Raw genomic sequence first — 25,517 nt, 5'->3', positions numbered from 1 at the left:
TCTTCCATTTTCAGATGATGGCAAGACAACTTCTTTGCTACTCGATATCTGTATGATACTCAGCTTTCATAGCTGTAAATCGAAACGTGTGTAGATTCACCGGGTAGAAAGACAACTTAATTATTACGGCTGGTGGGAAAATTTCAGTGAATATAAATCTTCAGTGAAAAACGAAAATGAGGATTTTCATGAACATTGCTCCCCCACCCCACCCCGCTTTCCATCTAGCTCAGCGAATTATTACCTTAAGGGATGGTGTCACGCAGATCAGAGAAAAGGAGCTAATCCACCGTGGGTATCCGAAATGTATCAGGATGAGGATTTGCTGCAGGCTGGAGCTTGCACCCTATTTACGTGCTTGTTCTTCCCTATGCCCTGGAAATAAGGCCTCTTCTCCTTCTTACAGCTTTTCTGGTAAACTGCTGACAGGAGAATACATTTGTCTATATGCTAGAAAGCGTGGAAGCTGCATTTATGTTTTACATGTAATTGGGCATGATTACTGGACGAGCCAACATAGTGTAGACGCAAATCTCTGAGGCGATGTAAACATAGGTGCTTCTGTACGGGTATCTATATGTGTGTGCATCTCATGTACTGTAATTTCATGCACCTTTGTACCCAGCATACGCGCTCCATTTATTCTAAACTGCACAGCCCTATTCTCTCTCTCTCTCTCTCTGTATGTATACATACACACGTTATTGTTCATAGGTATTGCGCATGTGGTTTAGTATGTGCCATGCATTTATGCTGTGCGAGCCTATGACTGTGTGTATTTGCACTTGTGTGCTTTTGTGTATGCGCGTGCAATGAACGCGCCCTGTGTATGAATGTGTATGATGCAGGCACGTGTACTTTAGTGTGTGTGTGTGTGTGTGTGTGTACACAATGCAAGAGTCCTCCTGCTAAAGGCGAGCCTCACAGTATATATATATGTACGTGGCATACGTTCGCACCAGCATGGTAAAGTACCGCTGGGTGATCTCGGTGGATTTTATTACGAGCCTCTTTTGACTGACGCCCCTCCTGCTTCTCTTCAGCCCCGCGGTCTCTGCCAATTCGGCTCAACACTCGCCGGCTCTGCTGGCTCAGAAGCCAGACAGAGAGCAGCGGGACGGATTCGAGTAAGCTAAAGTCCCAGCACCAGTCCGGTGCGCAGCACTCGCCGGTGATCTCTCGGACTCCGCGCAGCACGCAGCTCTTCCCACAGCCCCGGGGAAAGGCTCTGCAGGACCAGCGCGCCCCGGCGGGGCTGAGCAGAAGCTCAGCTACTGGGCGAAGAGAAACCAGCCGAAGTTGCTGCAAAGAGCCCCGGGAGCCATCTGCTGCGCGCGGAGCCTGCTCCAAGGGATTGCTCGGGGAGACGCGCTTTCCCTTTCCCCAGGACTTGTTGCTTCACCCGAGACCTAGCTCTGTGGCGGCCCTTTGAAGCCTGGACGATTTGGGCTCTGGGTTGCTAACAACCTCTCCGAATTTGCTGCCCCCCCCCCTCCGCCGATCCTGGTGCAGTCTCGCTGGGGCGCCGTGTAAATATTTTTGCAGCCGTGAGACGATTTGTAGGCTGTGATCCAGCTGAGCGCTAAGCGGCGCCCGCAGACTTCGGGGGAAGAAGGAGGTCAAGGGCCGCTCGGGACTGGAGCTGCGGCTGTGGCCTCTGTGTGTGTGTGTGTTTAGTGGCTATTTGTCTTTAACCTCAGGTCACCCTGTTTGCTCGGCTGCATTCCCTCCCTCTGGCTGAGAGGAGAGACGTCAACTGCAGCCGCAGCAGCGTTTTGTAAAAAGGCGCCGCGCTCCTCCCTGCTAAAAGTTACCGGCTTAATTATTGCAAAGCCCCGGGACCTGCTTTGCGGCGTAGGCCGGTCTCCCCTCCCCCCACTCTTCTGCCTCTCTCCGGGTCACAGATCAAAAGAGTAACGAGCAGCCCCCAGCTCCAGCGGTCGGAAGAGTCCTATCCCGACGGCACCTGCTAGTGCCAGGGTTTCCTTCCCCACCCCCAGCGAGCGTGTGGTGCCCGCAGCGAGTAGGAAAGGATGGGATTCGCTGGCCAGAGCCCGTGTTAGACCCGAGCCAGCGAGCTGCACGAGAGGGGACAGGACCGCAAAAGGCTCGTTCTCCGCTCGCTGCTTGCACTCGTTCCCAACGCTCCCGGCGGACTGCCCCGCGGGCCCCCTCCGGGCATGGAGGTGCAAGTTGGACTTGGCAGCGTGTATGCCCGGCCGGCGGGCAAGACGTTCCGGGGAGCGTTCCAGAGCCTGTTCCAGAGCGTCCGTGAGGTGTTCCAGAGCCCGGGCGCCGGCCCGCCGAGAGAGGAGCCGGGCACCAGCCCCCAGCCTTCCTCCTCCACCCAGTGCCAACCCGATGCCCGCCTGCAGCAGCAGAGCCCCCGGCAGCAGCAGCCGGGCTCCCCCGCGTACCTGGCTCTGGAGGAGCAGCCCCAGGGCCAGTGCGCCCCGGCGGCCAAGGGGCTGCAGCCTGAGGACGGGGGCCCGGCTGTCACCCCCTCCTCGACCCTGTCCCTGATGGGCTCCGCCTTTCAGGGCTGTTCCGGGGACCTCAAGGACATCCTGGGCGAAGCGGGCGCCCTGCAGCTCCTGCAGCCGGAGGCCCAGGCCCGGGGCAGCCGCGGCGAGGTGGCTGGGGCCAAAGAGGACTTCCTGGGGGACAGCGCCAAGGAGCTGTGCAAAGCCGTGTCCGCCTCCATGGGCCTGGGGGTGGAAGCGCTGGAGACGCCCGGCGAGCTCCTGCCCCGGGAGGATTGCATGTTCGCCCTGGCCGGCGGGCACTCCCGGGCTGCAGCGGGCGCCCAGCTCGGGGACTGCAAGAACCCAGCGGGGGCTGCGCTCCTGGAAGAGCCGGGCACCAGCCCGGCCTCTTTCAAAGGGCACTCAGCCGCGGGCAGCGGCCCCGGGCCAGGCGAGAACGTCCTGGCCATAGACGTGCCCCACAGCCTGTCCCCGTACAAGGGCTCCCCGGGCTTGGAGGAGCCCGCTGCTTTCCAGGGTCGCGATTACTACAACTTCCAGCTGGCGCTCGCCCCCCACGCCCGCATCAAGCTGGAGAACCCCCTGGACTACGGGCCCTGCACTCCCTGGACTGCCCAGTGCAGGTATGGGGGGGACATGGCCAGCCTGGCGCCCCATTGCCCTGCCTCGGGCCCAGCCTGGCACTCGTTCTTCGCAGAGGAGGGGCAGCTCTACGGCCCATGTGCAGAGGCAACTGCTGGCCCTTTCGGCTGCGGGCGAAGCCAGGGGCCACCGGGGCAAGAAATAAGCGACTTCCCATCCGACGTGTGGTACCCAGGAGGGATGGTGGGCAGGATGCCCTATGCTGCTGCCTCCGGTTGCATCAAGAGCGAACTCACCCCTTGGATGGAGGGCTATGCCGGGACCTTTGGGGAAATGCGGTAAGTACGCACAGGCACTTGCAGACGAGGGACGCCCCTGCCCTGCCCTGCCCTGCAGCATCTTCCCGGAAAAGTCACTCGAGCAAAACTACCTTGTGCGTCGGAAGCCCGTACTAAACACCAGTGAATATACGTTACTGTGACAGCAGCGAACAGACTGTCCCAAAGGGTAGTGCTGGGGGAATAGACAGCACGCAGGTGCAAATAATATACTAGGTGCCCTGGCTATTTAAGCAAGAAGTTACTTATAAAAGTTAGCGGACATTTTTCTCCCTGCATTTGTGAAGTGCTGATTCCCTCTAAAAAGCCCAGAGCAAGTTCTTAGGAGAGAGGGCTACAGCTGTTCAGTATGAATTATGAAGTGGATTCAGATAAGAGAGCACAAAGTATATGGAAGGGGTTTCCTCTTTAAAAGGTGATGGTTCGCATTCAGTGCTTACTCTAGATCATAACAACTCATAATCTCAATACACAATTTGATTTGGCCGCCTACATGGAGTAATAGCTTTGTGGTTTTGTTTTTGTTTTACTCTGATTAATATTATAGCACTGCTCCTTGTCACTCATTAGGGGAGATCATACCTGCATTGCTGTTCTAAAAATCACTGCACCATAAGATGATATAACTATCCATACTTCTTTTATTACTTACTTTTAAATTAGTTATGTATCTGTTTCCAGAGCACTAACAGGCTGGCACCCAGGTCAGTGCATTTTTAGTATAGAACCCTATTGAATGTCAGACTTTAAAAAAATCTCTGATCACTGTTCTTCTTTCTGAGTAGAACCTGAGACTAATCACAGCACGGGAAGAAGTTAAACTAAGTGAATTTGCTCTCATAATAATACTTCCTTCAGAGTTAAACTCTGTGTTTTAATGTAGTTAGAAGTGCAATTACTTAAGATTGCATGCGAGAGTACTCTGTATCCTCTGGGGAGCCTCTTTAAACAAACAAAAGAAATCTGAAGGGAGTTTTAATATATTTTGCAAGAAGGAATTCACTGAGAGTAGTTCCCCCTCATCCTGTCACTACATCCGTTAAATCGAGCCCAAAGTAGGAAGTAAACCACTCTGTCTGAAGTAGATCAAAATAACAGTGAAGCCGTGGGCACCTCAATGCATTGTTAGTTATGGCAAAAAAATTCAGTACCTGACGCTATCACTACGATTAGGGATATAAACCAATGGTGCCTGGAAGGCTGAGGGACTAATAATGGGCTATGCTGTATTTTTACATCTCAATGGCCAGTTCAAATCTCTCTCTGGTCACTTAGTGTTTGAGACACTGTGTAAAATGAATTGGTGATCTCAGTCCAAGTACTCAGTGACAGGTTTCAAATGGGCATAGGCGGCTCTAGTCATTTTGCCGCCCCAAGCACGGCGGAATGCTGCGGGGGGCGCTCTGCCGGTCGCCGGTCCCGCGGCTCCGGTGGACCTCCTGCAGGCGTGGCTGTGGAGAGTCCGCTGGTCCTGCGGCTCCGGTGGACCCTCTGCAGGCAGGCCGCCAAAGGTGGCCTGCCTGCCCCCCTCCCGGCAACCGGCAGAGCACCCCCTGCGGCATGCCGCCCCAAGCACACACTTGGCGTGTTGGGTCCTGAGGAGAGATGAGCAGAGTGTTTAGTTTAAAGTTCTTTCCCTCAGTTCCCTCCAGTGAGCAATGCTCTCTCTAATGATCACACTTGGCACTTTTACAGCACTTTATGTTTCCAAGCACGGTCAATCATTAGCTGATGAGGCTCGCAACCTGCCTGGTGTTGCCACAAGTTCTGTAGGTGGATTGCACTGGGCCTCTTCTCTCACCCTGAGGTCATGACAAGATATTCTCCGTGCTGCCTCTTTGGTGCTAGTGAGAGGACTCAGCAATGTGCCAAGGAGAAGTAGTCATCCATTCGGGACATGGTATAGAGTGATCCAAATGTCCTATTTTATAGGGACACATACCTGATATTTGGGGCTTTTTCTTACATAGGTGCCTGTTTACCCTCATCCTCTTTCCTGATTTTTCAACACTTGCTGTCTGGTCACCCTAATGGGTGGAACCCAGATCCTCCTACATTCACGCTGTGGTCAACACAGATGCTGAGGTGGGCTAGTCTTCCTAAAGGAGTAGTAATAAGTGTTTTGGAATGCTTTGCATCAGCTTCTTCCCTGAGCCAGTCTGTCTGTGGCATCAAGCTGGACCTTCAACCTCACATCCATGTGTTACTGGTCTCCTCTCTCTCTTTTGTCCCAGTTCTCTTTGGATGTGCCTTCATTTTAAATTTGAATCTTTTTATTCTGCCTTTTGCATACATAGTTAAACATCAGCACATTTTCCCCTTTGCTTCTTAGCGGGTTATAGATTTATTTCGTTATACCATATCTGTGTCAGCGTTTTCAATTTATTTATTTGTGATACAAACTAGGTTATTTCAGCTCTAAAACATCTGGGAGGGCTAGATGGCTTAAAAGATTGCTTATGGAAGGCAGGGTCTTCTCCTGGGCATCGTGTCATTGTTTGAATCTAGCACATTGAATGGTACCATCTGATGGCTGCTCAGTCACGTCTGTGAAGTTAGTTGCTTCTCTGTGATGCTGGGATGTCCACCTTTAAAAACCACCCTACCATTCCCCCCCCCCCCTTATTGGCTGTCTCTGGGGACAGGACGAGGAGTGAGTGAGCAAAGGAGGTGAACTATTGTACTTGTTCCGAAGGGTTGGTCCCTCTAGGTTGAGACTAATGCTGCCTGTGCTGTATCACTTACGATAAAAAAGAATATTTCAGTTTGCTGGACTCACAGTAGTACATTAAATTCACTAAAATATTAAAAAGGCAAAACAAAAAGTATCAATCCATTTAGATTGCTCTTGAGGCTTTTCACATGTTGCACGTAATTGCTCCAGCATCATTTGCTTATAAGCGGTAAATTCATCTAAGCCTTTGTTATTCTGTGGATTAATAGCTTTTTCTTATAACGATGTTTCATTTACTGAGGTGTTATTTAAAGCATTTGAGGTGACAATGGAGGTTTTCTAAATTAAGAAAGGGATCGCTAGAAAAAATATTAATAAGACAGAAAGTTCACAAACCAAAAGACATGACTTGAAAATTAGAAACTAAGGATAAGTAAGGGATTTGGGCAGATTTATTTCACATAAAAATAATAAGCACCTGGAATTAGTCACTGGTCAGGTGATGAAAGAAAAGACTATAAGTAAACTGAAGGGCTAATTGACTCAGAAACGTCTACCTGTGCATATAGCTAGTCTTTGTAATCACATTTCCTATCACTATCACTCCGCTCCTTTTTCTCATCCCATCCATTTGTTTTTGAGGTACACTCACTTGTCATATCCTTTTTTAAATTAAATTGCAATCTGTTCAGGGCAGAGACTCTTTTACTAGCATAGCATCTAGCATAATGGCACCGTAATCTTACGTGGAGCCTGTGGGTGCTGTTGTAATACAAATGGTAAATTATTATTATAATAATTATTGTTACTTGTGGAGGAGATTGAGGTATTTGGTAATAAAATCAGAAAGGTGTTAGTAAGATCAACCAAAAAAGAGGCAAGCATATTGAGCCAGATGGTTTTTCCATGTTCCTAAACTCTTTTACGTTAACAGTAATCAGTATTCCACTCTATGTGCGAGTGAGACTGTGAAGGAAGGTTATTTTAGAATTCACAGAGCCCGATCCTGCACCTGTTTAGTAGCAACATTCCTATGAACTTTCATGAGAGCACGATCATCCCCCTGTTTTTCTAACATGACCTTTCTGTTCAAGCAAATGGTAATATTATGTAAATATTTCTTTTGAAGAGAAGTGGCGCATGGAAGAATGCTATTTCTGAAACCTGCCATTCTGGCCAGCTTTCTTATATGATCTCAAAGTCCACAGTTATTAAAAGAGATTTCATGTACAGCAAATTCCAGATAATTGTTGAAATCACTGATGTGCTAAATCCTATCTTTCATTACAGAAAAATAAAATCTCTCCTTACCACCTTCTTTTAACTTCCTCCCCCCCTTTTTTTGTTTAAAAACTATGAAGCAGATTCTGCCCTAATCTACACCTGGACAACCGCAGCATATTTGTCCCTGTAAGAAAGAAGGCTGTCATTTTGCAGCACTGTCAAAGTATCTGGTTTATTTGATTACACATGGGGGGACAGATCCAGAAGGTATAGCTTAGTGTTTTCTTAGGCAGGAGAACACTGACTTCAAAGACAGTTGGTGCTTGAGAAAAAAATGCAATTTTTAAGGTGCTCGGAATTCAGCCCTTAATTATCACTTTTCATCTCCTTTCAGAACACTGAAGTGATGTCTGACTGACTATTTGGTAATAGATCTGAGCTCTTGGTTGCTTCTACAGCTTTAAAAATGCAGTATTGCATGTTTGAAAAATTTTCCTAAACACTTCTGAAGGTTGAGCCTAGGGTTCCCTTTTCCCTGGGCCACTAGTGACCAATGAGTTTAATGGTCCCTGCCTAGTTCACAGGGGAGTTTATGCACGTTTTCATGTTACAGAACCAGTTTTGTGCCGCTGTCAGCTTCTGCTTAGGAAATGCTTAGGTCTTAAATAACAGGGATACTTATCAGGATTTAAAGCACTGGCATAGCTTTTGGATAGGACGAAGTTTGCCCAGGGCCTACCTGCATTATCCCTAGCTCTGGCAAGTGCTTGCAAACTGTCGCTTCCATCAGCACTAAATAGATTTTTTTCTTTTTTTTTTTTTTTTTTTTTGTTATTTAGCGGAGAAGATTGGGAGGCCAGGAAAAGTCAGTACTGATAATGATGGTTCCTGGGACTTGCTTTGATAATGATGGTTATTGAATTCTGTAGGGTCTGTTATTTTCTGCCAGTAGTTTGCTTTTTTAAAAAATGTAACAAAAGATAGCTGAACAAATCATTTTACGGCATAATAGGCCTGTGGGCTACCAAAGGGCAAGTTTTGGTAGTTGATATATTGATTATATTGGATCAGAATAATCCCTGCTGTAATTCACTCATTATCCTCAGTAGAGTTATTCCATGGGTGAATTTGGCCCATTTTCAAGTATAATAATACCTGGACAGATTTTTGTTTTGTCTCTAGCACTTTGAGCCTGATCCAAAGCCTGTTTGAGTTACTGGAAGAACTCACATTGACTTCAGTGGACATTGTATCAGGCCCTTAGTTCAAAGCTTGTAGCGCTGCAGTTTTCACAATAACACTATGTTCAGGTCTTCTGCAGCCAAGCCTTATGTCCTGAGATGCCAGACTAATATTTTCTTTGCCCTGTAAAATGACAGCAGTCCTAAACCTGGCTAAGACACTGATGCCTTCTGGAGCCCTGGGCAAGACCCTTCCCTACCTAGTGCCTGAGGCACTGTGTTTGCAAACCAGTTAATTGCAAAAAAAGGAAAAATCACCAGCTTTGCTATGAGGTTGATGCTTGCTCTGAACTGAGTTTTCCTTAGCACTTAATAATAATTAGAAAGGGACTTTCACGTGTTCTCTACTAATAGCCATGAAAATATTTTTTTAAGCACAGGGTGAAAGGAGTAGATCACAGCCCTGTTGTATATTTAAATAACTGTTCAGTCATTTTAAGTGTGAACTGGCATGTCTCTGGCCAGACACACATTTCGTCTGTCAGGGATGAGTTAATGAATTGTGAAATCAATCTGGTCACCATGTAGGGTAGGGAACTAAACCAGGTGACACTTTAAAGGTTTCCTATAAACCTGCTCTCTTTAGCCCTAGCTCCTCATGATTCAGGGCCTGTCTGGTAGACTCTTGCTGTTGTACTCAGGGCTGGTAGTGAGACTGCTTATTCTCATGTCTGGTCTCTCAGAGTTAGTGTTTGATGGGTTAGAGTGAAGGACACAAGGCTAGTTGTTTACTTAGTTCCCTGCTGAGTTGGTTGATTTGAGTTAATTGTGTTTTGTGTGTTTCTTTTATTCTGTGTTTTGGATATGTTTATTTGGTTTTGTTCTCATTGTTAATTTTAATTTGGTCTCCTAAATTCAGCTGACAGCAGTTATAAAGTAGCAGCCGTTTCCCCGCTGCCACTATTTAAGGATGGCTCATGTGATTTATAGCAAGTATACAGATAAAATTTCAATTCAGGCATCTAACCTCCAGATTATAGAAGCCGTCTGGTGCTCAGTACTTTGCAGGAGACACTCAGAACTTTGCAGGATAGTGTAGCTATGTTGCTACAGCAGCAGGGCCCATAAAATTAATAACGTAAATCATTTGAGTCCTCTTCTGTTTATGAACTTGTTCATGATTTTCAGAGAAGACTGGTGTTGGAATTAAGTAGACTGTCATTGTGCTGGCAGTATTCACAGTTGTAGGTTTTTTCCTCTGCTGTTAAAAAGGCTCTCGGCTGTAGTGATGAGGGAAGGAAAAGTATTTGCTTCCAGTGTTTATGATTGTCCACCTCCCTCCACCTATCATGTAAATTTTTTGGTCATGTGATTTCAGTTGTTACCAAAGACTGAAATAAATAAATGATATTTACCATGAAATGATAAATATTTATTTCTGTCTTTGTTTCCATGTAGTACTTCTGAAGTTGCTAGTATAGAAATCTACAGTTAGGGAGGGTAGATGCATCAGGATATAAACCAATGTGATGTAGAGCTTTGTTCATTCATAGATTTAGAACTGCTGTGCTTAGAATCCCACGATGTAATTAAAAACAAAACATCTGTTTGGTCTTTCACAAGATGCACCAGAAAAACATTCAAGGCAACATAGTCTCAGTCACCCTTTGAATTTCTGAAATCTGACAACTGCAAGAAATTTATTCTAAACACTCATATCTGACATGTAAAATGGACAAGCCATTTTGAGTTTCCTCTTAAACCCAGTAAGTAACAAAAGGGTAATCTATACGCAAAGCATTTAGGATAGAAAGCAGTGGCTGGGAATTCACAAAGACATCAGAGAAATAATGTGTAATAGCACTAAAGAAGTCTGATCCATTTTAGCTACAGTAGCATTGGGTATGAGAATTCTGTCTTGTATTAGCTGGTATCTTTATATAGATAATAGTAAACAAATAGGTTGTGACAGCTGTTCCCAACCTGTACAGTTTTATGTCTTTTCATGATCTATGCTTATGGTATTCTTACGGCATTCCTCTATTACAAAATAAGGACTGCACTTTGTGTTGCACAGCTCAGCTAGTCTTTGCCTTGTCATAAACTTTCAGTTTGCGTATTATAGGAACCGTCAACAAGGGTGGGAGGTATTAAGCATAGACAATTAGAAAATATGCAAAGGATTTGTTGCTTTTGGTTGAAGGTTAGAGAGTCCTCCTTAGTGTTCTCTCTTAAGATGGTGGTGGTGGAAGGAGGCGGAACAGTGAAAGAGGGGGGAGATACTTGACCAAAGATATATTTTAAATAAAATCAGAGTATGTTTTGTAACAGAGAAGAAGGAAATTGTAACTTTGTATATTGGTAGACTTCAAATTAAAAGATATTTTAATGACAGGTATGTGTTTCCAGTGAGCTAACACTTCCTTGGGATTGTGACACCAATTCGGCAAAGGCAACAGTAATCAGCTCCACTTAAACTGGCTTTTCGAGCTCACTTTACAGTCACACAGGAGCCATGTTATCCTTGGAAGTAACTCTGACACCACTGAAGTGGGGAGGATCTTAGAGGACTGTCATATTACCTGATAAAGAGAATAGGGGTCAGTTTGGGATGTTGATGTCTCCATGTAACTCCCAGTGTTATAGCATAATAGATAATAGTAAGGGGAGAGAGAGGGCAACTCAGAAGCAGAGAGAAATGCTGAGATATTTATGGATTTTTTCCCCCCTCACACACGGAGAGGAGAACATACCCACAATTTCTGAAGTTTTTATTTCAAGATTTATATTTGGAGTGGTTACTGTGGTAATGATGGAAAGAGTGGGAAGTCTTTGCTTCTACTTTACTTCTTAAATACAGTGTGGTAAATCTAGAAGAATGATAACTATTTACAACCAGTGCTTCATTGTGAGCTGTAGCAGATATTAAAACTGGTTAGTTCAGATGAGTGCAGTAGTAAAATCTAGAGCTGGTTGGATTTGAATTCCTGTTCTGCAGAAAATTCTGAAGTTTGAAAAAAAATTGTTACAAATCACAATAAAAACTTTTGAAATTTCCTGCAGAACATGATTCCAAAGTTTCATTTAAAAATTATAACAATTTTTTGTCAATCTGAACTGAAATCTTTTGTTTTGATGAGGTCAAAATAATTTCATTTTGATAAAATTATAAATGAAGCATTAACATTATTAACTTAAGTTTTATGTTTATTTTATTATAAGTTATAATATAAAAGTCAACATGACATAGGCAAAGCATTTTGCCTTTTATATTATAAAATAAAATGTATGTCAATTGTATATTTTAATTTATTCTCTTTTCTTTTATAAATTAGTTTTAAAATTGGCATTCTAATTGGTAAGTGTTATTCTAGTTGGTAATTGCTATTTTCATTGGTTTGGTAATTGGTTCTTGGTGTGCTCATTGGTAATTGCTACTCTGGTCATGTGTAAATTTTATAATTGGTAAATGGGCTGGTAATTGATATTTTTATTATATAAATTACAATAGGAAACTAAAATAAAAAAAATTTGGATGCTGTTGAATCAGTATTTTCTAAAAGTAAGTTGTTCCACTGTAAAATGTTCATTCCACTTTAGTGAAAACTAGTTGTTCCGTAGAGCCATTCTGATAGCTCCCAAGGAACTATATGGTAGATGCATGACTCTGACCAAAACGTTGCAAATATGCATAAGGAGTTACAGTCACTTCTCTGCTGACCTTCCACACAAGAGCTATGGGCTTAAGTGGCACTGAAGTGATGTATACTCCCCCAAAACATCCACAAAGCCACCTCATTGTCCTTCATATCCCTCCTTAAACTTCGCCTTTGCCATGAGGACTACAAACTTGACAATACTTAGGCCACTGGTCTGCTGAGATTGCTGCCTATCATACTTACTAATATTGTTTCATTATTTCTTTTTGTCCCCCTCTTCCCCTTGCAGCTTTCCATATGTACCTTTTTTCTCTGTCTCTAGTCTTATACTTAGCTGGTAAGCTTTTGTATTTCCTTCTATATTTATACAGCACCTAGCACAATGCAGTCCTAGTCTATGACTGAGACTCCTACGTGTTATGGCAGTACAAATAAATAGTAATTAATAGGGCTGTCGATGAATCACAGTTAACTCACACAATTAACTAAAAAAACCAATCATGATAAAAAAATTAATTGTGTTTAATCAGTTTTAATTGCACTGCTAAACAATAGAATACCAATTGAAATGGATGAAATATTTTTGAATGTTTTTCCACATATTCAAATATATTGATTTCAATTGCAACACAGAATACAAAGTGTACAGTGTTCACTTTTTATTACTATTTTGATTACAAATATTTGCACAGTAAAAATAGCAAAGAAATAGTATTTTTAAATTCACATCATACAAGTACTGTACTGCAGTGCAATCTCTTTATGCTGAAAGTGCAACTTACAAATGTAGATTTTTTTTAAACATAACTGCACTCAAACAAAACAGTGTAAAACTTTAGCGCTTACAAGTCCACTTAGTCCTACTTCTTGTAGAGCCAATCACTAAGACATACAAGTTTGTTTACATTTATGGGAGATAATGCTGCCCACTTCTTGTTTACAATGTCACCTGAAAATGAGAACAGGCATTCGCATGGCAATTTTGTAGCAGGCATTGCAAGGTATTTACGTGCCAGATATGCAAAATGTTTGTATGCCCCTTCATGCTTTGGCCACCATTCCAGAGGACATGCTTACATGCTGATGACACTCGTTAAAAAAAAATCATGCGTTAATGAAATTTGTGAATTAACTCCTTGGGGGAGAATAATATGTCTCCTGCTTTGTTTTACCCACATTCTGCCATATATTTTAGGTTATAGCAGTCTTGGATGATGACATAGCACATGTTGTTCATTTCAAAAACACTTTCACTGCAGATTTGACAAAATGCAAGAGGAGGTACCAATGTGAGATTTCTAAAGATGCTACAGCACTGGACTGAAGGTTTAAGAATCTGAAGTGCCTTCCAAAAATCTGAGAGGGATGAGGTGTGGAGCATGTTTCAGAAGTCTTAAAAGAGCAACACTCTGATGCAGAACTATAGAATCCACACCACCACAAAAAAAATCCACACACACAAAACACTTTCTGCTGGCATCTGACTCAGATCATGAAAATAAACGTGTTCGTCCACACTGCTTTGGATGATTGAGCAGAACCCGTCATCAGCATGGACGCATGTCTTCTGGAATGGTGACTGAAGCATAAAGAAACATGAATCTTTAGTGCATCTGACACATAAATATCTTGCGACACCAACTACAACAGTGCCATTTGAATGCCTGTTGTCACTTTCAGGTGACATGTCAACAAGAAGCTGCCACATTATCTCTTGTAAATGTAAACAAATATGCTTGTCTGAGCAACTGGCTGAACAAGTAGTATTAAGTGGACTTGTAGGCTGTAAAGCTTTACATTGTTTTATTTGTGAGTGCAGTTGTTTTTTGTACATAATTGCACATTTGTATGTTCAACTTTCATGACAAAGATTGCACTACAGTACTTTTGTTAGGTAAACTGAAGAGTACAATTTCTTTTTTGTAATCAAAAATATAAAGTGAACACTGTACACTTTGTATTCTGTGTTGTAATTGAAATTAATATATTTGAATATAGAAAGCATCCAAAAATATTGAAATAAATGGTATTCTGTTATTGTTTAACTGCAGGATCACATTTTTTTAATTGTGCAATTAATTGTGATTATTTTTTTTAATTGCTTCACAGCTCTAGTAATTAATAGTCTGTAGGCCTTGTGGAGAACCTCTGCTCATGTGGTAAATTTCCCCATGGAGAGTTTTAATTTTAGAAGATTACAAGGTGGTGTGCAGTCCATAGCAGAGTTATCACCAGTGCTGATTTTTCTGGATCTGTTCCACATTCTGCAAATTAGGTTAAGGATGTTAACAGTTCTGAATATATTTTGTAATCGATGCAACATCACGACACAAAGACTTTATCCCACGAGGGCAACACTAAAGGTAGGTCTACACTTAGAGTGATTCCCAGCTCAAGGAGACATGGCTTCACTACTTGCAATTGAGCTAGCGCGCTAAAAATAGACAGTAGCCACAGTAACTAGCTGGTGTGAGTATGTGCCTGCTGTCTTGCATGGGATCATACTCAGTGCAGCTAGCCCCTTCAGCTGCTCGCGCCACCATGGTTTACACGCTAGTTTTAGGATGCCATTCGATCAGAGCTAGTGCAGGTATGTCTCCTTGAGCTGGAAATCACACCGCTGGCTGAAAAAATGTAGATGTACGCTAAGAAGGAGGCAGCCTGAACTCAGTTAGCTGAAAAGTTTGTGAAGACCTCTCTCTTTCTCTGCTTTGTTTAGTTTACCTATAAACTTCTTTTTAACTGTAAAGTGTGTGTTTTATGCTGTTTAAAATATCACATTGAGGCCTGCGTCTACACTACGCGTTTAAATATCGATTTAAAGAGCGTTAAATCGATTTAACGCTGTACCCGTCCACACTACAACACCCTTGTATATCGATATTTTCTGTACTCCTCCCTGACAAGAGGAGTAGCGCTAAATTCGATATTAACATATCGGGATTACAGTTAGTGTGGATGGAAATCGACGTTATTGGCCTCGGGCGGGTATCCCATAGTGCATCACTAACCGCTCTGGACAGCAATCTGAACTCGGATGCAGCGGTCAGGTAAACAGGAAAAGCCCCACGAACTTTGAATTACATTTCCTGTTGCCCAGTGTGGAGCTTCTGATCAGCACGGGTGGCAATGCAGTCTCAAATCCAAAAAAGAGCTCCAGCGTGGACCGTACGGGAGATACTAGATCTGATCGCTGTATGGGGAGACAAATGTGTTGTATCAGAGCTCCGTTACAGAACACGAAATGCCAAAGCGTTTGAAAAAAAATCTCCAGGATACACAGCGTTGCGTGACAAGTGTAACGGGAAGCCAGAGACTCAAATGGGACGCTCATGGATGGAGGGGGTACTGAGGACTCCAGCTATCCCACAGTCCACAGCAGTTTCTGAAAAGTATTTTTGCATTCTTGGCTGAGCTCCCAATGTCTGTAGGTTCAAACACAGTGTCTGGCGTGGTTCAGGGAAAATAGCTCCTCAGTCCCCCCCGCCCCCACGTGAAAGAAAAGGGAAAGAAATTCATTTCTTGACTTCTTTCAATGTCACCCTATGTGTACTTGAATGCTGCTGGTAGACGCGATGCTGCAGCAGTGAAGAGCAGTATCCGCCTCCTCTCCCCTCCCTGGTGGTAGACAGTACAATATGATTGATATCTGTCGTCGCCATCAGCCCGTAAGTGCTACTGGCTGGCCTCAGTGAGGCTGGCCGGGGGCGCCTGGGTAGAAATGGGAATGACTTCCCAGTTACTCCCAGTAGATGGTACAGAACGGCTGGTAACTGTCTTCATCATAGCAACTGGGGGCTGAGCTTCATCAGCCCCCTCCCTTTCCTGTGTAAAGAAAAGATTCTGTACTGCTGGACTGTCATAGCCCCGGGAGGCTGCCTCCCCCTCATTTTATCTCACTAACTAGTCTCTGTTTCTTATTCCTGCATTCTTCTTTATAACTTCATGACACAAATGGGGGGGGACACTGCCTCAGTAGCCCAGGCAAGGTTGGGGAAGAGGGAAGCAACCGGTGGGGTTGTTGCAGGGGCACCCCTGTGAATACTGACACGGAGCAGCTGTGCTCTGATACACTGGTCCTCTAATACACTTGCCCTTATTCTAACAGGACTGACTCTATTTTTAGAAACCATAAGGGAGGGATTGACTCAGTCCCAAGTGAGTCAATCCCAATTTGCTTTTGCGTTGCGCTCGGTCCGGCCGATTTTCAGCCAACGGCGGGAAGATCTACTAACCGTCCATCTCCTTAAATCTACCAGCTTATAAATTCTATCTCCGGCATAAGAACCGGATACACTAAAGAACGAACCGGCTACCATCCTCTGCTATCATTGCAAAGCAATGTGAATGCTCCTGCTGTGTAGCGCTGGAGTATTGCCTCTCTCTCCGCAGCATCCCAGTACACATAACGGTGCCGAACACAAAAAAATGAACGGGGCTCCAATGGTTTGCCGTGCTACCTGCGCAATCTCGCCAGGGCAACCAGGGAAACAACGGCGCGCAGGATTGTTCAGTTGAATGTTTCCCTGGAGGAAGGAATGACTGATGACATTTTACCCAAACCAACCAGCCGACAATATCGATTCAATACAGAATTCCAAGGGGCGGGAGACTGCGGGAAACTATGGGAATAGCTATCGGAAGAGCTACCCAAATGCCAACGCTTCAGCCAATCGACCGTTAGCCTCGGACCCATGAGCACCACAACACCGAATTTCACTGTGCCTAGATGTGCGCATCGAAAAAGTCGCAATTTATAATATCAGTTTTATAAAACCGATTTTAGCTAATTCGATATTAAATCCGTAGCCTGTAGACAAGTGGCCTGACAGCCAAGAAAACTGAAGTGTCACCATCCCACAGCACACGGCAGCTGCAGTGCAGCTTCCCCCAGCACCACATTGCTCTGCTGAATACTTACTCAGCTTTGTCTTGGAAAAAAAAAACTCCAAAAAAAAAAATAAAGATGGAGAGAGGGCGTAACATTATCCCCACTCAGTCCCTGCGGCCTCAAAGCTGCAACAAAGTAAACTGCTAGTTAATTATCGACATGGCTTTTGCGATGTGGAGCATGGTTACACTCTGTAGAAACTGAAACAGAGGTTGTAACTCATTCCAAGCTGCCACACACCGAACAGCTTGATTACTGAATTGTGACCTCTAGAAAAATGAAGGATTTCCATTAATGCCCTATTTAAGCCATCAAATAAAAATGATAATTTTCGTGTTTTCTAATATCCCGTCATTCCTTTCAAATTTAAAATGGCCCTACATCTTGCTAGAAGCAAGAATCAGGTTAGAGTCAGAGCCCAGATATCATGCAAAGCCTGGCATTGCAGCAAGCTAAAGTCTGTATGGCTGCCCACACAACTTCCTAGCGCAACCCCTGGAGTTAAATAGGGCATTTGGCCAATCAAAGGGCTGCAGGGTACCATCACTGTGGGTTTCTTGGGCGGTACTTCCTGTGACACCTATTCTCAGTGCTCCCTGGGGGTGTTATGCAGTGCCTCCTGATGACCCTGTGGAGCCAGCAGCTATTTTAGACTCTGCGGACCTGGGTTCTAGTCCCTGGATCCTTAAGAGTGTTGTTATCATTACCTAGCCACAGTAGCATCTCAGCTGCAAATCTACCTGATAACTACAGCTACCTAAATGAGTACTAACTCCTACCAACATTTCTGTTTAAAAACATGCAAAATTTGCTGACAAAAAGCTTGGTTACCACAGAGTTAAGATTACCTGGTGGGGTTTTGTGCCCTTTCCTGGGACCAAGTTCAGCAACACTCAGACATCTGAGAACTAGGAAGTACATGAAAATATGTGCCTGCACAACCTTAACGCTGTCCTCTTTGAGCATTGCCCCAATAAGCATTCAGACTCTGCCTTTGCACTTTTCTGAATGCCCTGCACTCAAACTCTCAGCTCTGGTCTACACTACAGAGGTAGGTCAGCACCAGGCAGTTTACATCAACCTAACTATGTAAGTATCTACACAAAAATTTTGCTCCCGCTGACATAACTCGCTCTCTACACTGACTGAATAACTCCACCTCCATGAGAGGCATAGAGTCAATGTTGATGTGGTTAGGTCAACACAATGCATTGATTACACTGACTGTTGCTGGCTTTCAGAAGGCATCCCACACAATGCCCCACCCTGAGAGTTCAGTTAGTGCAAGCGCTCCTTGTGAAAGTGTAGACATGCACAAGTGATGTAATTACTGTGGCAGCTGTATGCCAACGTAAATGAGGTTGACTTAAATTTGTGGTGTAGACATGTCTTTAGCCTACTCCACAGAAACACCACATCTGCTAAATTTTATAATCCCTTCAGTACCTTCACTCATATACACACAATGTTTTCAAACACTACAATTTTACTTTACCCATCCTTAAACTCACAGACTACACTCCTGTTCAACCTAACTGCCCCAGTGACATCCCAATGGAAAGAAGACCCCTTTGCCCTGCTACTGACACAGCTGACCATATCAGCTGTGAAATTAACATATTGGATCTCTCAAGGTACACATGCACATCCTTCCTCTGATCACATATACAGGGATCAAGGAGAGGGACTCAGTTTTTGAGAGGCACACAGCCCCTCTCCCCTGATTACTTCATGTCACAGTTACAGCTCTGCTAAGCTGCTCTAACTAATCCCGCTACCATTCAATGCAACTACACCTAACACAATGACCACAGCTGGTGTGCATGCAGGTAACTCCCAGTAGCTGTTGCCAGCTCCAGAGGAGCAAAGTTGTGGTTGCATAGACGTGTCACTTAAATTTTCGTTTCCTGTTTTTCACAAGTTTGGGTTTTGCTAACTCAACGTTCTAGAAAGACGTGATGTATACCTGTGAGCAATCTCAACTCTGCACTACCCAAGTTTTTTTGGTCAGTGATAATATAGATTGATTGGTCCCTTAATAGATAAGGGGGTGGCTGCAATGCTAAAGATTTATTTTCAATTGAGTACATGACTCCATATTTATTTTGTATCCTACGGCAGCACAGTTTGTTATAATGATGCATTAAACATACTTTATCCTTGCTTTCCAGTCCTTCTATTCAGCGCTGGAGAATCCTGATTGCTGCAGAGAATTGCTGTGTAAAGGATAGGAGTAGGTAGATGCTGGGGCTTTGCTTGAGGTGGTGGGCAAAAGCAAATGTAATGAATGCCCCAGTCATGTATTCAATGCGGAAGGTACCTGCTTATCCAAAACCATCAAGGATTAGCCCTCAGTGGGCAGATCTGGGTTCTTATAAGGAATAGCAGTTGTTGTTTTGCTGTGGATCAGAGTTTTAAACTACAGTTAATACTAAATGTAACTTGAGTAAACTTTGTATATGAGTGATAGGATACAAAGTCATTTAATCAAGTATACAAAATGTGACGGAGCTCTGTCCTTGTCTCTGTGGGTCCTGCGTTGCCTGAGATTTCACTAGCCTCAGAGGCTCACTGTGACCCTCTACCTAACCTCTAGAGACAAGGGTCACAGTCCACTGAGCCATTTTCATCATAAGCCAGCAAGGGAGGTGAGGAGAAGCTATTCTCCCTTGCACAGTCTCTGTTGTCTCCCAGTGTCAGTGATTAATCAGGGGATAAAGTGGGGGGACCCCAGGCCCTTCCTTTACTCTGGGCTTCAGCCCAGGGACCCTAATAGTATCAGCTATGGTAGCTGACCTTTTAGGAACAGGACATGTTCAATTCCCTGGGCTACTTCCCCACAGCAGACCCCACTTTCTCAATCTCCACTTCACCCTTACCTCAGGGCCTCCTTCCTTGTGTCAGATCAGGCACCACCACCTGACTAACTGGGAGGCTTTTAACTAGGTTCAGCCAGCCCCTGATTGGCTTCAGGTGTCCCAATCAACCTACCATCCTCCCTGCCTTCTGGAAAGCTCTTAATTGGCCCCAGGTGTCTTAATTGACCTGGAGCAGCTGCCATTTACTTATCTTGGTACCAGGGATTTGTTTAACCTGGGGCTAATATATCTATCTATGACAGCTTTTCTATAGCCATCTGGCCTTGCCCCATCACAAAAAAGTACATTTGTTTTCTTGTAGTTGTCTTGTGATTTAATCTCTTCTGCACAGACGTTTATGCTGGGATATGCTAAAATATGTTATGACTGAATAATTGACTGAAAAAGTTCCTTTTGTTATTTTGTGTGAGAGGTGAATCCCACGTTTTGAGTTTAAAAAACAAAATCTGGTGGCTTTCAGTAGCCCTTTTAACTACAGCCATGTTAGCATTTAACTGTCATGGAGTGGCAACGTGACCAGTTGGCTAGAACACTGCACCAACACTCTAGAGAGCTGTGTTCTGTTATCACCTCTGCAACTGGCTTGCTGAGTGACCTTAGTGAAGTCACTTCACTGCTTTGTGCCTCACTTTCCTTGCTTATACAATGGGGGTAATGAGACCTCCTTTATAAAACACTTTGAGTTCTGCAAATGGAAAGCTCTGTATAAGAGCTAGATATTATCACCTGCTGAACCAGCTAAAGCATGGGACACAGGTGGCTTTATGAACTTCCAGTTAGTGTTTTAGACTAGAAAGCAGAAATTTTGTTTAGAGAATGAGGACATCACCAGTGAATTTTCTTTTCCTTTCCTGCCCACCACTCTAGTTCAGTGGGACACAGTATAGCTGCCTGATGTCCTATTCATTGCCTGTTTAGTGAGGATGTTTGGTTAGGAAAATTGTTTGCTGGGGAGCCAGCTGGGGAATCATACAAATTAACATTTTGATGTAATGACATCAGATGAATCCCAGTGATTTCCCAAGTGTCCAGTGACAATTGAAAGAATAAGAAACTGGCATCCTGAAGCCAGGCATGGTAGTAACATTCGCCCCTGTCAACGTAACAACTGAAGTAAAATCTGTTGATATGCATCATGAAGCTTTGAGTGAAGCGCTGCCTGGTGACAATGTTGGCTTCAATGTCAAGAACGTATCTGTGAAAGACATTCGCCGTGGTAATGTTGCTGAGAATATATAGGGATTTATACTCAGATTGCAGCTGATTTAAGGCAAATCCAATCTGGATCTCAAAAAGGTTGGCAGTTATCCAAATTAAGTTCTGATTTTGGATAATTCCACTGCAGTTTTCTTACCGGGTTGTATTTTTTTCTGGTTTCCTGTAGGTAATTTATGTACGTAGAGTCTCCTCTGCCTAGTGGCACATGAGGCAACCTGTTTTTCCCCTTGTTGTCTGTCCTTGGCAGCAGACATCACTCTTCACATCACAGAGTCTATGACGATGCAGAAAGAATTGGGCATAGTAGGCCTTACCCCAGTAATAGTCTTAATCCATTCTGTGTCTCTTCTCTTTGTCCTAATGCAGCACACAGACTCGTCATATAAAGCTGTTATATTTTCAGTCTTTGCTGGAATTCCTTAGCATCTCAGGCTCTTCCAAAGGGCTTGTCTGTGACACCTGTGATGATTCTCAGAGCACCCAGGATTGTCAGTCACCATGTTACCCTGGCCTCCAGCGAGAAGAAGTCATGCTTGTGGTAGCAGAGTGTCAACTCCTTGCACCTTCAGCCTTTCAACTCTCTCCTCTGAGCTCTGCCAGCCCTAACTTTTCCTTGCAGGCTAACAACAGGTGCACCCCAATCCCTGAGCCCCCTTGAATTGTTTCACTGTGATATCCAGCCCCTGTCACTGGCTACTCACAGAAATTCCAGATCCTCTGCACCAATAGCAGTGTACCCCGGTTTTACCTTATCCACTGCTCCTGTGCGCTTGTGAGCATTTACTATAAAACAAAAGGAAGGTTATTTTAAAAAGAATAAGGACTTAAGTAGAAATGAGAGTGTAGTGCAAACAAATACAAAACAGAATCATAAAACATGAACCTGGGTCTACACTTATCAATAGTTACCTTTCCTAGCTAGTAAAGCAGGTTCTCCCTCCCCCTGAAGTTCAGCCTGTTTCAGAGCTGTCTGGTTTTGAAGAACCAGGATCCAAACATGCGTGAAAGCCCGGTGCCTCACAAGGTGTTTGCTCAGTGAATGGATACAGAGTGCTTCTCCCTCCCCTGTGTTACACTGAAAACAGCCTTTTGTTTCTAGTCAGACAGGGAAAATCCTTGTCTTGTAAAATTTCTTTTTTTACCTTTATGTTGTTAAAATGTTTGTCATCTCTGATGGTTTCCCGTTCAAAGTCTTAGTATTGCACAAGGCTCAACTATTGCGCTGTGCATTGCATCACTGGCCAAACAAGGCAGGGTGACAACACTCCCTTGCCTGACTGGGTCATCACCAAGATACAACATCTCTTGGTGACAGATTGCTGCTCCAAGTCCATAAAGAATGCTTTCAGTAAAATACATCATTCCTTAAATATTATCTGTACATATACCTCACAATGATTATGAACTTTGACAAGTCATGAACTTTCTGTAGGTACCTTGCCTGCTACTCTTTATGGATAAATATCATGTAAGACATGGGTGTAGTGTGTTTGTCAGGTCTGAGGTGAGAGATGTTTGCAAACAACAGAGACCACTTTGCCAAGAGGTCTGTGTCACACTGTCAAATAGTTCCATAAAATCAATGAAGTTAAAAAGCATCTTCCTCTAGTGTTCTAAGCCTTTCTCAATGTGCCTTCTCAGGGTGAAAATCTGGTCAGAACATGACCAACCAACTTGAAAGCCATCCTGTTCTTCCCTGACCGTTTTCTCAACATCATATTTCATGCTATTCAGAATGTAATGGGATTCACAGAATACTTTATTAATAGAGTGAGTGTGTGAGCAGGCTTTTAAAGAGAGGACAATATTTTTACAATTATTCAAACTGCACTGGTCATTCCAAAACCCTTATTCCAGTAATGTGCTCTTGTGAAATCCTGTCCAACATTTACCATCCCAGGAAGAAAAATCTAATAGCTTTCCATAGTTGTGCTGCTAAACTTTATGAGGCCTTTGAGGGATGAGTAGGGAATAGCAGGGAAAAGTTCTGGCTGTGGTGAGGGAAGAAAGAATGTGCTGCCTCTGGCTGTGTTGATGAAGGAGCTGGAGATATTAAAAGGAAGATTCTGTCTGGTCTTTACCTCCTCTGACAGGGATAGGACTGTAGGATGCTACTATGTGGTCCTCTTCTGTTGGTCTGCAGCTTCTTTTTGCATGATGTGGCAAGATTCCTAGAGGCATTCTATTGTGTCTCCAAAAGGTGGCTGGAAGCCCAGGGGTGTGTTATCCTAGCAGCACCAGGCTAAAAAGGTTAATTTCCATTCACCCTAGGAGCACCAGGAGTGTTGAAATTAGCAAGACTGTAGTAATATTTAACAATACCTATAGTTATAGAAAAGTAACAGCAATGTAGAAATCAACTCAATCTCTGTAGGTATAAAAATTAAATAAAGATCAACTCTTGCCCTGTCTTTCACCTTGTGTAAGCCCAATGAATGTGATTTTGCAGAATATACCAGTCATGGCACAGTTGGGTCTGACAGCTGTAAAATTAATAACAGAATGATTCTTCATTATAATGTTAAACATGAGAAATGTCTTCTTCTGACTGTATCAGTTAATCTATTTGAATGAATGCTTGAGTTTAAAAAAAATTTTTTAAACCCTCTCATCCTCTCCTGGATTTGATAACGGAGTGACAGACAAAATAAAGCAGCAGCATTGTTTTCTTTTAGTTAAAGAAAACAGTTACATTACTTCAGGTTTAAAGTCAAAACCAGAATTGACTTTGTCTTGAATAGTTAGTAACACATTATGTAGGTATTAGTTCTAATGATGACATGATTAAGCACATTAAAATAGGGGGAACCTGACAAGGTTGTCATGGCAAAAGGCTTCTCTCAAGGGTTCTCGATATAAATTTTATTTCACCATATCCCTCTGTTTTTGCCTTTAGCACCACTCTGTGCTTGTGTGTGACATGCCCATTCCAAACCTCACTTTCTCTCATCTAAGGACTCTTGATTTGGGACAGTTAAGTGTCAAAGAAAAGGGATAAAGCCATTAAGGATCTGCTTGTCTTTACCTCACTCATTTTATTAGGCACTTGTGACTCTAGCTGTTGGAGGAACCTGTAAAGGTATTGTTGGTTATAGCTACAGCATGTTTATGTTTTGTTCCACTGAAAAATAAACTCAAGTTCCTCTTGGTTAAAACTGTACATTTTTAAATGAAGTATCAGTTTCAACACATGTATTTATTTAGTATTTTTCTTTAAAGACCTCAAAATGCTTTGCAGACATTCATTAATTTAGCATCAGAATACCACTGCAAAGTAGCTATTCGCATTTTCCCATATGGAGGAAACGGAGGATTACAAAGAGTAGGTGACTTCCCCCTGGTTTCTGTGGTTCATCATTTAGAGCTCAGTCCTTTCACCTGTGCTTGACTTTAGGCACTGTGACATCACCGTGTGTAAAATTAAGCATCGGTTTTGCAGGATCAAGCCTTAGACTGAATGATGTTGGAGTAGAGAGACCTGTATTTTCTGTGAAGCACCTTGTGGCTGCTATAACAAAAAATTCAGCAATTATAATGCCAGAAACCATGCGACAGGGCAATGTTAGAGTTGGGATCAGAGCCCATGAATCTTGACTCTCTGCTCTACTATATGCACCTTTCCCACACTCCCTTACACAATCACTTCACAATCACCTTTCATGAGACTAAAACTATTTCAGATGTTATTTGAGAATGAGTCAAAAGTCCATGTTTAAAAAGTTAAAAAAAAAAACTACAGTGCTCCTGCTCCTGAAAATCCTGCCAGAAATAACTGAGATGTTTAAAAATGTCCAGACTTGCTCTATTTGTTACTAACAACTCAGGATACTTATGAAATGAAAAAGCTACACAACCTGTTCTGGATGCTGTCCAGCCCCTGTACACCACTCCAGCAGTATATAGGGCCTATAAATGTGCTACAAACAGCTATGGGAGAATTACTCCACTACAGGGGTTGTCCTACATTGTCTAGTGGAGGGCGCATGTGTGGAGCTGGGAAGAGGCGTGTCTGGATCCAAGGGCTGCTCTAATTTACACTGAGCGCTTCATTGGCCCCAAGCTGGCCCAAAATCTGGGCAGTGCAGAAGTGTCTTAAAACCACCTTTGCCCTCTTTCCCCTTGGGCTGTGCCATCTGCCAGGTGCAGCACAGAGTCTTTCCCCATATTATATAGAACATTCAGTATTCCCAAGTTTTCAGCCTGATGGGAAGAAAGCTGCAAGATCAGGATTAGCCGTATAGCTCCTGAATTGGTTAGAAATGACTGAATTTTCCATCTTGGAAAACATTGTTAAATAATGAGAGCCAGCAAGTTTGAGTTTTAATAAATCCTAATAAGCAGCAAAGATAAATCATCCAGACAAAGCAAACCGAATGGAAATAACG

General features: G+C 43.6%; 1 protein-coding gene across 1 annotated transcript in view; it reads left to right on the top strand.

The window, feature by feature from the left end:
• Nucleotides 1-1,165: 1,165 nt before the first annotated feature.
• The window catches only part of AR (androgen receptor), a 115,046-nt gene continuing 90,694 nt past the window's right edge, over nucleotides 1,166-25,517 (top strand). Inside the window, exon 1 of the mRNA XM_032764048.2 lies at nucleotides 1,166-3,406. Coding sequence (XP_032619939.1) covers nucleotides 2,181-3,406 — 1,226 coding nt within the window. The 5' untranslated portion in view covers nucleotides 1,166-2,180. The remainder of the gene's footprint in view (nucleotides 3,407-25,517) is intronic.

Source organism: Chelonoidis abingdonii, chromosome 8, assembly GCF_003597395.2.
Source record: "Chelonoidis abingdonii isolate Lonesome George chromosome 8, CheloAbing_2.0, whole genome shotgun sequence".
Taxonomy (NCBI): Eukaryota; Metazoa; Chordata; order Testudines; family Testudinidae; genus Chelonoidis; species Chelonoidis abingdonii.
Note: the sequence above shows the minus strand (reverse complement) of the source record. Positions and strands in the feature narration are given on the sequence as shown.